Source organism: Eubalaena glacialis, chromosome 20 (genome assembly GCF_028564815.1).
Source record: "Eubalaena glacialis isolate mEubGla1 chromosome 20, mEubGla1.1.hap2.+ XY, whole genome shotgun sequence".
Classification (NCBI taxonomy): Eukaryota; Metazoa; Chordata; class Mammalia; order Artiodactyla; family Balaenidae; genus Eubalaena; species Eubalaena glacialis.
In genome coordinates, this window is record NC_083735.1 from 34,936,323 (window position 1) to 34,953,000 (window position 16,678).

Genomic DNA, 16,678 nt, shown 5'->3' on the forward strand with positions numbered 1-16,678 from the left:
ATGATACATTAAACAGGATGCACTTAATTGAAATTTATAGGACATTCCATCCAAAAACAACAGAATACACTTTCTTCTCAGGGGCTCATGGCACATTTTCCAGGATAGATCATATCTTGGGTCACAAATCAAGCCTTGGTAAATTTAAGAAAATTGAAATCGTATCAAGTATCCTTTCCGACCACAATGCTACGAGACTAGATATCAGTTACAGGAAAAAAATCTGTAAAAAATACAAACACATGGAGGCTAAAGAGTACATTACTAAATAACCAAGAGATCACTGAAGAAATCAAAGAGGAAATCAAAAAATACCTAGAGACAAATGACAATGAAAACATGATGACCCAAAATGTATGGGATGCAGCAAAGGCAGTTCTAAGAGGGAAGTGTATAGCAATACAATCCTACCTCAAGAAACAACAAACATCTCAAATAAACAACCTAACCTTATACCTAAAGCAATTAGAGAAAGAAGAACAAAAAACCCCCAAGGTTAGCAGAAGGAAAGAAATCAGAAAGATCAGATCAGATATAAATGAAAAAGAAATGAAGGAAACAATAGCAAAGATCAATAAAACTAAAAGCTGGTTCTTTGAGAAGATAAACACAATTGATAAACCATTAGCCAGACTCATCAAAAAAAAAGGGAGAAGACTCAAATCAATAGAATTAGAAATGAAAAAGGAGAAGTAACCACTGACACTGCAGAAATACAAAGGATCATGAGAGATTACGACAAGCAACTCTATGCCAATAAAATGGACAACCTGGAAGAAATGGACAAATTCTTAGAAAAGCACAACCTTCCAAGACTGAACAAGGAAGAAATAGAAAATATAAACAGACCAATCACAAGCACTGAAATTGAGACCGCAATTAAAAATCTTCCAACAAACAAAAGCCCAGGACGAGATGGCTTCACAGGCGAATTCTATCAAACATTTAGAGAAGAGCTAACACCTACCCTTCTCAAACTCTTCCAAAATATAGCAGAGAGAAGAACACTCCCAAACTCATTCTATGAGGCCACCATCACCCTGATACCAAAACCAGACAAAGATGTCACAAAGAAAGAAAATTACAGGCCAGTATCACTGATGAACATAGATGCAAAAATCCTCAACAAAATACTAGCAAACAGAATCCAACAGCACATTAAAAGGATCATACACCATGATCAAGTGGGGTTTATCTCAGGAATTCAAGGATTCTTCAATATACGCAAATCAATCAATGTGATATACCACAGTAACAAACTGAAGGATAAAAACCATATGATCATCTCAATAGATGCAGAAAAAGCTTTCAACAAAATTCAACACCCATTTATGATAAAAACCCTCCAAAAAATAGGCATGGAGGGAACTTACCTCAATATAATAAAGGTCATATATGACAAACCCACAGCCAACATCGTTCTCAATGGTGAAAAACTGAAACCATTTCCATTAAGATCAGGAACAAGACAAGGTTGCTCACTCTCACGACTATTATTCAACATAGTTTTGGAAGTTTCAGCCACAGCAATCAGAGAAGAAAAAGAAATGAAAGGAATCCAAATCGGAAAAGAAGAAGTAAAGCTGTCACTGTTTGCAGATGACATGATACTATACATAGAGAATCCTAAAGATGCCACCAGAAAACTACTAGAGCTATTCAATGAAATTGGTAAAGCAGCAGTATACAAAATTAATGCACAGAAATCTCTTGCATTCCTATACACTAATGATGAAAAATCTGCAAGAGAAATTAAGGAAACACTCCCATTTACCACTGCAACAAAAAGAATAAAATACCTAGGAATAAACCTACCTAAGGAGACAAAAGACCTGTATGCAGAAAACTATAAGACACTGATGAAAGAAATTAAAGATGATACAAACAGATGAAGAGATATACCATGTTCTTGGATTGGAAGAATCAATATTGTGAAAATGACTATACTACCCAAAGCAATCTACAGATTCAATGCAATCCCTATCAAACTACCAATGGCATTTTTCACAGAAATAGAACAAAAAATTTCACAATTTGTATGAAAACACAAAAGACCCCGAGTAGCCAAAGCAATCTTGAGAAAGAAAAACGGAGCTGGAGGAATCAGGCTCCTGGACTTCAGACTATACTATAAAGCTACAGTAATTAAGACAGTATGGTACTGGCATAAAAACAGAAATATAGATCAATGGAACAGAATAGAAAGCCTAGAGATAAACCCATGCACATATGGTCACCTTACTTTTGATAAAGGAGGCAAGAATATGCAATGGAGAAAAGACAGCCTCTTCAATAAGTGGTGCTGGGAAAACTGGACAGCTACATGTAAAAGAATGAAATTAGAACACTCCCTAACACCATACACAAAAATAAACTCCAAATGGATTAAAGACCTAAATGGAAGGGCAGACACTATAAAACTCTTAGAGGAAAACATAGGCAGAACACTCTATGACATAAATCACAGCAAGATCCTTTTTGACCCACCTCCTAGAGAAATGGAAATAAAAACAAAAATAAACAAATGGGACCTAATGAAACTTAAAACCTTTTGCACAGCAAAGGAAATCATAAACAAGACGAAAAGACAACCCTCAGAATGCAAGAAAATATTTGCAAATGAAGCAATTGACAAAGGATTAGTCTCCAAAATTTACAAGCAGCTCATGCAGCTCAATATCAAAGAAACAAACAACCCAATCCAAAAATGGGCAGAAGACCTAAATAGACTTTTCTCCAAAGAAGAGATACAGATTGCCAACAAACACATGAGAGGATGCTCAACATCACTAATTATTAGAGAAATGCAAATCAAAACTACAATGAGGTATCACCTCACACCGGTCAGAGTGGCCATTATCAAAAAAGCTACAAACAATAAATGCTGGGGAAGGTGTGGAGAAAAGGGAACCCTCTTGCACTGTTGGTGGGAATGTAAATTGTTACAGTCACTATGGAGAACAATATGGAAGTTCCTTAAAAAACTAAAAATACAACTACCATACGACCCAGCAATCCCACTACTGGGCATATACCCTGAGAAAACCATAATTGAAAAAGTGTCATGTATCACAACGTTCACTGCAGCTCTATTTACAATAGCCAGGACATGGAAGCAACCTAAGTGTCCATCAACAGACGAATGGATAAAGAAGATGTGGCACATATATACAATGGAATATTACTCAGCCATAAAAAGAAACAAAATTGAGTTATTTGTAGTGAGGTGGATGGACCTAGAGTCTGTCATACAGAGTGAAGTAAGTCAGAAAGAGAGAAACAAATACTGTATGCTAACACATATATATGAAATCTAAAAAAAAAATGGTTCTGAAGAACCTAGGGGCAGGACAAGAATAAAGACGGAGAGGTAGAGAATGGACTTGAGGACATGGGGAGGGGGACGGGTAATCTGGGATGAAGTGAGAGAGTGGCATGGACATATATACACTTCCAAATGTAAAATAGATAGCTAGTGGGAAGCAGCCGCATAGCACAGGGAGATCAGCTTAGTGCTTCGTGACCACCTAGAGGGGTGGGATAGGGAAGGTGGGAGGGAGACGCAAGAGGGAGGAGATATGGGGATATATGTATACATATAGCTGATTCACTTTGTTATAAAGCAGAAACTAACACACCATTGTAAAGTAATTATACTCCAGTAAAGATGTAAAAAAAAATAGCAAACTCTAATTTCATGAAGAAAGTATTTCTTAGCTGCTGAGGCAATGGGGGCAGGCAAGCCGGTGTTCAAGATCTCACAGTGAGTCCAGGGCTGAGACAGTGCAAGAGCCTTCCCTTCCGAAGCACAGCCCAACGGTTCAGCCACCAGCCAGGCCCAGAAGTCAGCTCTCCATCCTTTTATACCAAGCATAAGACTTAGGGAGGGGAGGAAGGAAGAAGACCAGAGGGAGGGGGCAGAAGGCTGGGGGGGTGGGTAGGACACAGCTGTCCGCCCGCATTCTAACAGGTTGACAGGTGCTGTGCTGGGTGCTTTTTCCCACTGTGGAATACAGAACCCCAGGAATTCTAAAGTGAAAGAGAACCTGGCCTTCGCCCCTCTAACCTCTTCCTCTTGGAGACCATGGAGATCCAGAAAGGTCAAGTCCTTGCTTGAGGCCCCAGAGGTAAAGGCAGAGGGGCAGCAGCCCCATTCTGCCAACTCTGAGCCTCCAGACAACTGTATAAAATCCAAAGGGCTGCTGAAAACACAAACTTCAAAACACTCTGCTCCCTGCTGGATCAGTGCTGACCTGCGCCATCAAGGCTCTTGGGAAACGCATTGGTCCTCAACTGCCTTCTCTCCTGTGGCTCTTAGACACCTGGTTTTAACAACCAGGTCCTTTCTGCAAACCCCACTCAAAGCCAGAGTTCCCCGGATTCACAGCCGATTCCTCTGCTGCGTGTACAGCACTTACAAGTCTACACCACATGCTCAGTACAAAACATACCCTGACCCCTGCGGGAATTTCATCTCCTCTACTGATTATAAGCTCTCTGGAGGCAGAGCAAGTTCATTTTCCCTTCTCTCAACTCATCCAGTGTCTAGCATGGTGCTGGGCGGGGGAGAGAAGAGAGGCACTGTTCTGGCTTGTAGACATGACCTGCCTAACATCAACTGACCCCTTCAGCTTCCATTAGCTGAGAGCCAAAACCAAGTCTGAGCTATTTTTGTAATGCCCACACACCTCACACAGTACCTGATATATGGGTCTCTCAGGAAACAGGAACTGACTTACTTTTTAAAAATGGAATAAATGGACTTACTTTTTTAAAAAAAGGGAAGGTAAAGAGGGAGACCTCAGACTGTTTCCTTGTGCTGTTTTAAAGTAGACATGATCTAGAAGGTAATGGCATTTGTAGGAATCTGCTAGGCAATTAACAAGCAAATTGCTAAATACTGCAGCTTCATCAAACCCAAGCTGCAGGAATTTAGACTAAAGAACCCCTGCCTTCAAGTCAGCCCAAGGGGGGCTATTGCTGAAAGCACCATCAGAAAGATTTTGTTTCATCATTTCACGTTTAAGACGGTTTTAAAGACCTTAAGCAGTGTTTAGTGAGCTTCAGCATAATAACCTAATTGTTATTACTGAGTACTTAGTATATATTAACTATTCAATTCAACCCTCTAGTAAATGAATATGAAAGCTGTCTATTCTGAAAAGGTGTAGCAAACAAAGTGTGGTCCAAGTTCATGCCAAGGAGTCCAGACTGCATCTTGTTGGCAATAGTGAGCCAGTTAAGGTTAAGTGACATCAAAGCAATCATGTTTTAGCCAGAACTGTGCAGGATGGATTGAAGAGAAGCAAGATGAGAGGAAGGGAGATCTCCCGTGGTTCTAGGAAGGGTCTGCCAGAGTTTTCCAAGGCAGGGCATGCGCCCCAGGCAAGGTGATCCACTGGGAAGAATTTTTAAAATCAGCACTGAGATATAATTCACACTTTACCACACAAATCACCCAATTCAGAGTTTTTTAATATATTCACAGGGCTGTGCAACCATCACCACATTCAATTTTATGACATTTTAGATTCCCTAAAAGAGACCCTTTTGGAATGGAATCACACAACACGTTCCTTTTGTGACTGGCTTCTTTCACTTAGCAAGGTTTCCAAGGTTCATCTACACTGTAGGATGTATCAGTGCTTCACTGTTTTATGGCTGAATAAAGTCCCATTGTATGGATATATCACGTTTTATTCATCCATTTATCAGCTGATGGCCATTTCCACCTTTGGCTGTTAGGAATAATGCTGCTGTGAACATTCATGTAAAAGTTTTTATGTGAATGTATGTTTTCATTCTCTTGTTATCAAAGTAGGAGTGAAATTACTGGGTCACATGCTAACTCTATGTTTAATCATTTGATAAAGCACCGAAGTGTTCTCCAAAGAAGCTGCTTCATTTTATATTCCTATCAGCAATATATGAGAGTTCTAATTTCTCCATAACCTCACCAATGTATTACTTTTCATAAAAATTTTAAAAAACTTATAGCCATCCTAATGGTATCTCATGGTTCTGATTTGTATTCCCCTAATGACTAATGATGTTCAGCACTTTTTCATGTTATATTGATAGTAAGACATGTAATATATTTTATTTTAAAAATACACATATTGAAGGATATCTGCTCAAATATTTAGTGTTGATAAGGTAAATGACCAAACAATTAGGACACCAGTGATCTGGGCACAAGATAACAAGAGTCTGAATTAAGAGATGTGGGTAGGATATGAAAGACGTGTAGGAAGAAGTGACAGGACTGAAAGTATGACATTGAGTGGGGTGGGAAGGGTGTGGCTCTGGCCAGTGAGGGACACACTCTGAGAATGCCTTCATCCTCTGGAAGCCCTCTGCTCCTAACGTCTGCCTGTGGAGAAGGGCGTTGAGAGGGCGAGTCGGCCGGTTGACCCTGGAGCCGGACCTGGGCACCCGGAGGCTCCTCACCCAGCCCCCGCCCTCGGAATGTGCGTTCCGCTTGCCTTCCCCGTGCTAGGAGCTGCCCAAGGACGCGGCCTTGAGACAGTAAGGTGGTGTTGGGACCATCTGGACGGCCTACCTGACTAGAACCCAGTTAAGGCTGCTTATAAACTTTAAGATCCTGGAGGCGGGTGCAGAGATCCTCTGTGTCTCAGAGGCCCAAGACAAGCCTCCTAAGTTCCCTTGCGTATTAAACCTGCCACCTACCAGTCCGGAGTGACTGCCTCTTTCTTCGGTCTCTCCTTGCCCTCCTCATATGGGGCCAGGTTGTGAACCAACATTGCCCCACTCACCTTGTCCTTAGCACTACTGCCATGCGGTCAAAGCACAGGATAGCACGAGGGTGAGAAGCAAACACAGAACTTCCTGTTTGCGACTGGGTTAATCACAAGGCTGGCCCTCAGTAGTTAGCATTTAGTGATCATCCATTGAGTCAAACTTCTACAGAACAGTGGTTGGAATTCAAAGCAGAAAACAGGACAAGATACCTGAGGAAATGACACCGTCATGAGGTACAGGTCTCCAGAGAAGTAGTGAAACGGAGGCAGGTTTTGTCACAGGGCAGGGTCTCTGGTCTGCACTGCATATGGCAGGACACCGCTGTGTCTCAGAAACACACATATTCCCTGGGACCCTGGCCCAGACCTGATCAGTCGAGGCGGTGGGCCGGGGGATGAGAAATGTGCGCTTTAAATAAGTCCCCAGATAATTCTTATGCACATTAATGTCTGAAAATGACTACTTTGATGAGTAGAAAAGGAGGTCCAGTAGATCTTGAAGACGGCCAACCATGAAATCCTAAGTTTGGAGTGCTATACCAGAAGGAGAAACAAAACTTACATTTTCATACTAGTCTCTCCACCTGCGACAGAGGAAGAAAAATATGCTCTGGCAACATGGTCATGAAAAACAACTAGAAGAAGGCGACTCCTCCCACACAGCAGAGTTGCTCAGAAAGAACCACGCTGCTCTGACAATAATCAATTCCAATAACGACGGCTAATATGGTTTGGACAGAAGACAAGAATAAATTAAAGAAAAGCCTGCAAATGACAGGGTGATGAACAGTGTGTCTTTAAAAGCACCAAACAATCTTCTAATTGAATGTTTAGTTTTTTCCTAACACTGTTTGACTTTTTTCCAGCAGGGCACTCACACTGTTATACATTATTTTATAAATTGAAATTATCCAAGTGGTCTGGCATTTAGGGGAGTGGCAGCCAGGCTGTGGGCATGTGGAGAAAGGAAAGACGGCCGGGCTAGAGCAGTGGCTCCCAACAGCAGGGACTGGCCCCACAGGATATTTGGCAATGTCTGGAGACATTTTTGGTTGTCACAACTGGGGGGATGATACTGCCATCAAGTGTGTAGAGGCTGGGGATACTGCCTAACACCCTACAATCCACAACAAAGAACTACCCAGGCCAAAAGGTCAGCGGAGCCGAGACTGAGAATGCCTGGGCTAAAGGAGGGGGCCTCGCCTTCAAGGCACTGGAGGCCCTGTGGGCACATCCAGACACGCCTTCCAGGTTCACTGAAGGTGCACTGTGACTCCAGCAAAGACACGCCCCGAGAGTCTCCATCTGAAACAGAGGGTACCCCAAACACCCGCACCAGGCTGTGTGCAAACCAACGCTCTCTCCCTCTTTCTAACCTGTTCTTTATCATGTGCTTGGTTCTACACATTCGTTTCTAATTGTCCTATTACTCTCAAAGGTAAAGCACACTTTTCATTTTTAGTAAACAAACACGACGACCTGGGCAAAAAATACAGAGCTAGTGATAGAAAGAATCTTAAAAACGTTCTAGACAATTTCCTCATCTTCCAGATGGAAAACTGAGGCCCACAAAGGCTCGGTGACTTACTTGTCTGGGAGGAAGTCATCGTATTCTTTTACAAAGAAATTAAATTCCCAAAAGGGTTTGGTCATCTTATGTGACACAAGAGGATGCTTCTTTCTGGTTACTACTTGTTTATTTAAAATCTTGAACCTGTCATTTTGATCACATTACATATGCATTTTTTGCACCTCCATGTTCAAAATGAGGAAAAATATCAAAAAAGTTATGCATTCTATTTTTAATTCCAATGTAGGACATTTGTTTAAAATAAGAGATTCTGCCTTGATAAAAGTGGTATGGCCTTGTGGTAAAAATATACAAATAGATAAACACATTCATTTTCACGTAAAGTGCCTTATTAATGTACAGCCCATACGTAAATAGGATAGTAACACATTTTTCAAAGTAGAAAATAAACAGAAATGTAGGTTGTACAGTGAGGAAAGAACAAGGAAAAGCTCTCATGTTGCTCTATACTTATTAACGTTCCTCTTTAACTTCAGATCACCTTCCCCCCCCGGATCTTTTATAGGAGTAGTTGCGAGAAAGACCAATCTATTGAAAGGTAATGATTGGAAAATACCTAGTGAAATTAATAGAATAAAACTCAACTTTTGAAAGTATTTTTTTGCCTCTAGTTATTCAATTGTTTTTCTCTCCTCTTACCTTATGTAATGTGGCTTACTATTTATGTCAAGTACCCAAAATTATAGTGGGGAAATGCATTTGCTTTAAGAGTTCGTATTTTAGTTGGGTAGATGGAGAAGTCTGCCAACATACTTTCTGGTCATCAATAAGAGGTAAAGCCTTCCTTTTCTCTTAGAATATTTATTTTCCTTGAAAGTTAAATGCCATTCTGCCTTGTAAAGTGAGCTGGCTCGGTCCTTTCTATTCCTAACAGCTTTTTCGGTAGTTAGTCTATGGACTAGACAGGAATAGCAATGCTTACGTGGGGAGCATCCAAATCATGTTAATAATAATTATGAATTTACAGAAACAAAAGAATCTCTACTGAAACCATGCCTCCTCTGCTCTCAGCACCAGCTTGTCTTTATAAACTTAGGCAGGACTCACACACGTCCCCTCCTCCACATCCTCACTGCCTTCCATCCCCCTTAAGGAGGACCAAGGCGGCCACTCCACCATCACTCCCGAAACTGCTCTCACTGTATGACCCAGTCACCTCCTGCCACTTCACAGGAGATCTTTTTGTCCTGTTTGTACCTGATCTTTCCCCCCTTCTCTTGGTATAACATTCTCCCTGGGTTTTTTCTTGACTAACTTAAAAACTATTGTTTCTCAAGTGTCTGTTTTGGTCTGCTTCTGAGCACTCATTGCAACAATTGGAGGTAGAAAGAGGAAAAGGACACAGGAAAGGACCCTGGGAAGAAGCACCAGGAGGGAAAGCAGGAGACGATGGGGTCCCAAAAGCCAGATCAGACACCACAGTCCTCAGTGTCCAAGCCCAGGTGACAGCCCTTATTCCTCACTTCAGGGAGCACTAAGGACCATCAACATGCCCCAAACCCTTCCACTTCTGCCCACCTCCTCTTTAGCTAACTTAGTTTTCCCCTGCATTATTGAAAGCGCCTTCCTGCTTTAGTAGTTTCCTCCTCTAGTACTTTCTTCCCATTGTAACAAGAATAATTTTTAAAGCACAGATTTGATCACATTAATTTCCTGCTTATACTATTATCCTAAGGATGCTGGGAACCAGCGAAGCATCCAAAATCCTACACCTGACAAACAAGACTTTTCATCATTTGGCATTTGCTTACCTCCACAGAGGAACGTTTCTTGCCTTTTCACAACACTCTGTACTCAAGTCACATCTGATAACTTATGTGTACCTCCTACGTCCCAGTGCTTTCTCCTCCCAGCGCTTTCTCCGAAAGGGGCCTTTCGGACCCTCTGCTGGATCATTCTCTTTCCCACACCACACCTACCTGCTGCTCATCCTGTGAGCTTCGTATTAGCTAGCACACTTCCTCCTTCCTCCATGGCCAGGCCCTAACTTGCACCCCAACAGTACTCTGGACTTATCCTACATGTACCTCTAATCAAACTGCATTACAATTACTTGCTTGTTTATATTTGCCAATTCGATCCCAGAGACCGCCTGGGTTTCACTTGCCTTCCTATTTCCAGCGCCAAAAATAGTCTCTGAGGTACAACAGACGCATGATACATATTTGTTAATAAATGTTCCATTCATGATGTCAGATGTATAGAGGAGCTAGTTAATATCAAGACTTGGTTGATTAAAGCCAGATGAAACTATTTCTATTATTGCACCAATAAGAAATTCACAAAGACATCAAAGTAGCTTCCAAAATCCTTAACTAATCAATGGCAATAGCGGCACTGCAGACAGGTTTAAAATTGGCAAACGTGGCTTGTATGCAATGTCTTAGAACAGAGTTTTAAGTAAGAAAGGAACACAATAAAATGTGGTCTTTAGAGAGATCACTCCTACAAAAGGAGAGCAGCTCATGTGAATACATCTGAAGAGAGTTCTAGCATGCTTTGTCTGGATTAGCTGGGAAAACCACCAGGGTTCACTTAGATCCTCCCTGAGAGATAGGGAAGGCTCTGCCCCACTGCACTATGAATAGTGGATCCCTGGGAATATTTTTGTATACTCAGCATCAAATACAGTCTGGGATATGGGAAAAGCTCAATAAAATAAAAGTTAATGAATGAATGAATAAAAAGCTTGTTTCCAAGCCAGGATGTCTAACATTAGCCAGTTATTTAAAAAATATGCACTGTTAGTAAAAACAAAAATCAAAATCAAAAATCAAAAATGAGGCTGGTATGACTGATTAGTAAACTAATATAAATTTTAGAAACTAATTCAAAGCATGTGTCCTACCAACCTTGACTCAATTGTGTCAGCTTCCCACATGAAATGTAAAGCCAGCACACTGCATTTTGCCCCACTTGTACAACACTGTCCTCCAGGGCAAGGTCTCATCCCTGCCCCCAAAATACGGAGTATTATTCAAATACAAATATTAAGAAGATTATTTTACAAAGTGCTTTTTCCCAAGGTCAAAGCACGATCAAAATGACTAACCTGAGACAATTTTGTAGTGGTGGCAGGCAGAAGTGGGCGACTAAACTTCTTCTGAGATCCGATGGCTGCTGGAAATGGTGGTGCAGAAAATACAGCTGCAACACAATTAATTTTGTTTATCCACCCTTGCATTTCCTCTGGACTCCTATGAGAAACAGATATATTTATGTTAGGGTATTTCTGTATCTAAGTGCATCACATCTTGCCCATTTCTCATTACTGATCTAAAATGGCATATAAAATCATTTATTCTTCTTGGTACAAATAATCCCTGACAAAACTTCATTGGAGACTAACATTTTCAAAAGCAATCACCATGGTAATAAAAGGCCCTGGAACCTAGGATCATCATAGTGTAAGGCTATGATTATCCCCTAAGGATACAGAAGGAAATAAAGCAAAATCACTTCACAATAAATATTTACTAAACCCCCTACTTTCTATTTGATACTAGGCTAGGTCAAAAATTAATTTAAAAATTAACTCATCTCTTCCAATCACATAATTTGATTTTACAATGCAACTGAGGGATAAACTGATAGAAGGAATGTAAAAGGGTATATACACCCACTTTGGAAAGTAGTTTGGACAGTTTCTTAAAAACTATAAACTATAAATTTATTATACAACCCAGCAATTCTACTTCTAGGTATACACTCAAGGGAAATAAAAACATATAGGCACTAAAAGATTTGTATGTGAAGTCCACAGCAGCACTATTTATAAGCATCAAAAAGGAGAAACACTCTAAATGCCCATCAACTAGTGAATGAATAAACAAAACATGGTCTAGGGCTTCCCTGGTGGTGCAGTGATTAAGAATCCGCCTGCCAATGCAGGGGACACAGGTTTGAGCCCTGGTCCGGGAAGATCCCACATGTCGCGGAGCAACTAAGCCCGTGCACCGCAACTACTGAGCCTGAGCTCTAGAGCCCACGAGCCAGAACTACTGAGCCCGTGTGCCTAGAGCCCGTGCTCCGCAACAAGAGAAGCCACCACAATGAGAAGCCCGTGCACCGCAACGAAGAGTAGCCCCTGCTCGCCGCAACTAGAGAAAGCCCGCGTGCAGCAACGAAGACCCAATGCAACCAAAAATAAAAGTAAATAAAATTAAAAACAAAACAAAAACAAAAACACGGTCTATATCTATACAGTGGAATACCACCCAGCAGCAAAGGTATGGAGTGCTGAGGCAGGTTACAGCATGGATGACCCCAAAACTTCATACTGAGTTAAAGAAAAGCCCATGTATTCTGTGACTGCATTTATATGGAAAATCCAGAAAAGGCAATACAAAGAGGAAACTAGTGGTGTCCGGGCTGTGGGTGAGAATGGCACAGGGGATTGGGGTGGGGTGATGAAAGTGTTCCAAAACTGGAGTGTGTTGCACAATTCTGCAAATTTGCTAAACATCATTGTACACTTAAAAGTATGTACAGTATACCTCAGTAGGACATAAAAAAATCCACCTGAGAGGGTGTGGAAATCTCCTGATGTCGGTATCATACTTTTAACTTATATGTCATGTTTGCAGAGCCCAGCACTGACAGCACTTGTGAACTCATAAATCAATGGGAGAAATAGTCCTGAACTAGGTGAGACACCCACCATGTATATAATCAATCAAAAGATGGACAAGAAGTCAGCCCATCTAAAAATCATTTCCGGTACTGACTGCTCTGAAAGCTACCACGCTAACCTGACACCACACCCAGGTGTCACCCTCATCGTGCCCCGCATGCCTCTCTGACCCGTGTGCCTCTCCAACCTGTTATTTCAATCGACTGATTTCTGCATCAATCCCACTTGGAGTAATTAGTTCTCTTTAGTTACCGTATCCAGCATTTTAGACATTTAAAAACAATAATGCTGGGGAACAGAATAACGTGGGGGACCTTTATGACTAATGGCTGTGATTACACATCCGGCTGTGGCTCCCTTGTGCTGCTAGCCATCTCCCACACCAAAAACTCCTCTGTGACTTGGGTTTCCTTACAACTTCCTCCTCGCCTGATGTCAGCAATCTCATGCCTTTGTGAGCTCAGCATTCCCAAATCACCAGAGTACCTGTTCTTGTTCTCATTTCCTCTGCTAGTCTTCCACTGTTTTGATCAGCAAGACTGCAGATACCTGTGTTTACTCTATTGATGTCAAATTTAATGCCAGTGCCTAATGCAGCCAGTTGGTAGTGTTGTGTTGAGAGTGATTCTGAAGTCAAGCTCAGGCTGTAAAAGGCATGCCATGAATAATTAACACTGCCTGCCACGGACACTGATGCTATGTGTGCTACTAAAATTCCTGTTCTAGAGGCTCAGTTCTAAAAATCCAAAGTTTCTCACTTCATAAATCCAGAATTCTCCACGTGGAGTGTTCCATTGTTAATCTAAAGGCTGTCACAGACCCCTTATTAAACTGGCAATCCATCCCATTTCCTTGCCCACAATATGATTTTATCTTTTCCTTCTAGTTTAATCACGAACTATTAGGGCTCAGAAGGAGAGAGAAGAGAGAGAGCAAAATGAAAATCTACACTTCTTGAACAGGCACTGTGTGAGGCTCTTTACATGCTTCATCTCATTTGCTTCCACAAGAACCCTGAGAAATAAACATTATTAACATCATTATTATCATTATCTACACTAGCCACCAGCTGAGGTTCAAAGAGGTTAAATTTACATGCTAGGACAAAGAGTTAGGAAACGGTAATCTGAATCCAGGTCTATTTTACTCACTGTGTGATAGAACTTGCATACTAACACCTTTGTATTTTATTTACGAGGGTATTACAGTCTAGAGGTGGTAAGTGGTTGACAAAGGGTCACAGGGCTATTTTGCAGCAAACAAAAAGCTTGCCCTAGGGTTTCTATTTCGTATTCTAGTTTTCTTAGACAGTTGTCTCTCTACTGCAACCAGTTAATGACTCTGACTCCAACTCAAAAAGTTTCCCCTGCAGATCCCGATTCTATTTCTCGGTGTAAAGTGGTGCTCTGCAAACTAAAAAACCAAACCAAACCAACCAACGAAACCTACTGGGCTTGAAAAAGCAAGACCCTCCAATCAGCAGTTTTCAGTTTGAGCACATTGGGTTTCTTCTCGTAGTCCGTGGCCCGGGACGCCAGTGCGTGGTGCACACTCACAGCGTTTTTCAGGTCCTCTTCCGACAGGGCCTTCTCTGGCTTATATTCGTCCTGTGGGCAGATACGAAGAAAGCAAAGACATATTCAGACTTCATCTTCTCTTTTTAAAACCTAAGAATATAAGAAAAATTTTAGAGAATCCATGAAGGTGCATGAAAAAAGTGAAATGAATGGTGGGTAGAAACAACTCCTTGCTACTTCATAAATGTCATAAAAAATCCTGTTCTTTGAAAAGTATGCTCAGAATAAGAAAATACACATTTACCAAAGGGGCACTTTTGAAAAAGCTGATATATAATAATTAAAGTAAAGAGCTAAGGAAGGTCAAAGACAAAATATCTATCACACATGTTTTATAGTGATTTGAAATGAAGCTAGGTCTAATAGGGTGATTTGGTTTCAGGAGCAAAAGGACATATGCAAAAGCCCCCAGGACGCATCAGCAGAACTGTAGTGATGGTGAAAACCCATGCCACTGTGTTTGCTCAAAAGATACTACATTTTCCCGATACTTTCTTTTGAGGCAAATATTATTAAAAGAAAAATGAACAGTAAAATAAAATAATTTCTCCAGCTGTTCTCTGAAAGAAAAGAGGAAAATCAGTTTAATCTTAAATCAGGAGAAAGCTTAGCTCTATTATCATAAATTTGAAAAATGGGTAAAATTACATAAAAAGGAGGGTGTCATGGACAGACGCAATTTTATCTTTGGGTACGATCCAGACACAATTCATAGAATTTATAAAGGTTCTTTTGTATGGCTTCCCTCCAAACATAACTAAAAAAACTCCCAACTAGTAGAAAAATAAGAATTTAAAACAAATGTGATATTATTATTATTATTATATCTAGTAGTTTCCTTGGGTCCATAAAAATAAAGAAGGCCTGAAAACCAATGTCAATATAGTAGACATTACAAAGTGTTGTAGGAGATGTTTTTTAGTTTTTAGATGTTTAAGTTCCTCTCCCCCCTTCCTATATTTTATCAGACTTGATGCTAAATAAACTTGCACTTCTTCTGTAAAGAACACACACACACACACATACACACACACACAAGTTCTCACCTTCTAATTAGTACTAAAAGCCTAAAGGAAGACATTGTTTATTCTATTATCACAGTCTGGTTTTACAAATTTCCAAAATGATAATTACACTCTCCCATACCTCCTCCTCCCTTCCCCGTGGCCCCAGCACAAATCGAGCTCTTCAGAGGTACTCTTGCCATAGATTCAAAGTGAGTCAGAAATAAACAGCATCTGCTGATCCTTAGTGATCACTGTCAGTGACAGTGCTGAGACAAAGGTGGGAAAACCTAAGATACTCAGTAAATGCCAACAGCAATATAAAAATGATACAGTTTATAATACTAAATGATAAAATTACTGCTTTAAGATTGCTACAGCTCAATTTTCTTAAGCCTCAGAGATTAAGAACTGCTGTCGACAATAACCATTTTCCAGAGAAGTATGACGAATAAAGGAGAATTATTTTAAAATCTTAAAATAAATACAATATATTTACATGTATCTGTTCTTCGACAATTCCCATTAATGCATAAAACTATAATCTAGCTATGTTTTGGGGTCTTGTCTTTTCTACATGGGATTTTTCTTAGTGATTTAGCATTCCAAAACTTCACAGATCTCCTTCCAGGGGAATTGTTATTACAGCAGGAGTATCAGCTAGAGGCAGCATGACGACAAATTCCCCCCGGGCCTCAGAATTATACTGCAATAGAGCCCTGCATGGCTGGCCATGCACTCAGCTTACCCACTTAGCTCCAGATAGGAATCTGAGGTGGATGAATTATGGGGAGTGGGGATAAGTGATCAGGGACAAAACTGTCTTCAGAGAGTTTATACACTAAGTCCATTTCCGTACATACTGATCTCTAACACACCTGATATTTGAGTTTGCACAGAGATCAGCCTAGAAATTTGTATGCACCGTTTTTTTGATATTCTAGGCCCATAATTTGGGTTTTTATCTTAATTCTTTCTCAGTAGTTTCTTTTGGTTAATTTTTTGTTGTTTGAATTTAAAATGATTACTTAGTTTTTTATTTTTCATATTTCTTCTCTAATTAAGAATTTAAGACTATAATTTTTCCTCTGAGTACAGGTTACACATAGCTT

At 40.5% G+C, this 16,678-nt stretch overlaps 1 protein-coding gene across 9 annotated transcripts in view; it reads right to left on the reverse strand.

Moving 5' to 3' along the window:
• Window positions 1-16,678, reverse strand: part of PSD3 (pleckstrin and Sec7 domain containing 3) — a 545,202-nt gene that overhangs the window by 33,216 nt on the left and 495,308 nt on the right. For all 9 annotated transcript variants that reach the window (XR_009698802.1, XR_009698803.1, XM_061177522.1 and 6 more), the window contains 2 exons: window positions 14,435-14,592; window positions 11,405-11,549 (listed from right to left, as the gene is read on the reverse strand). Coding sequence is in view for 7 of the 9 variants with exons in the window: in XM_061177522.1 (XP_061033505.1) it covers window positions 11,405-11,549; window positions 14,435-14,592 (303 nt within the window). In the remaining 2 variants the exon portion in view is untranslated. The remainder of the gene's footprint in view (window positions 1-11,404; window positions 11,550-14,434; window positions 14,593-16,678) is intronic.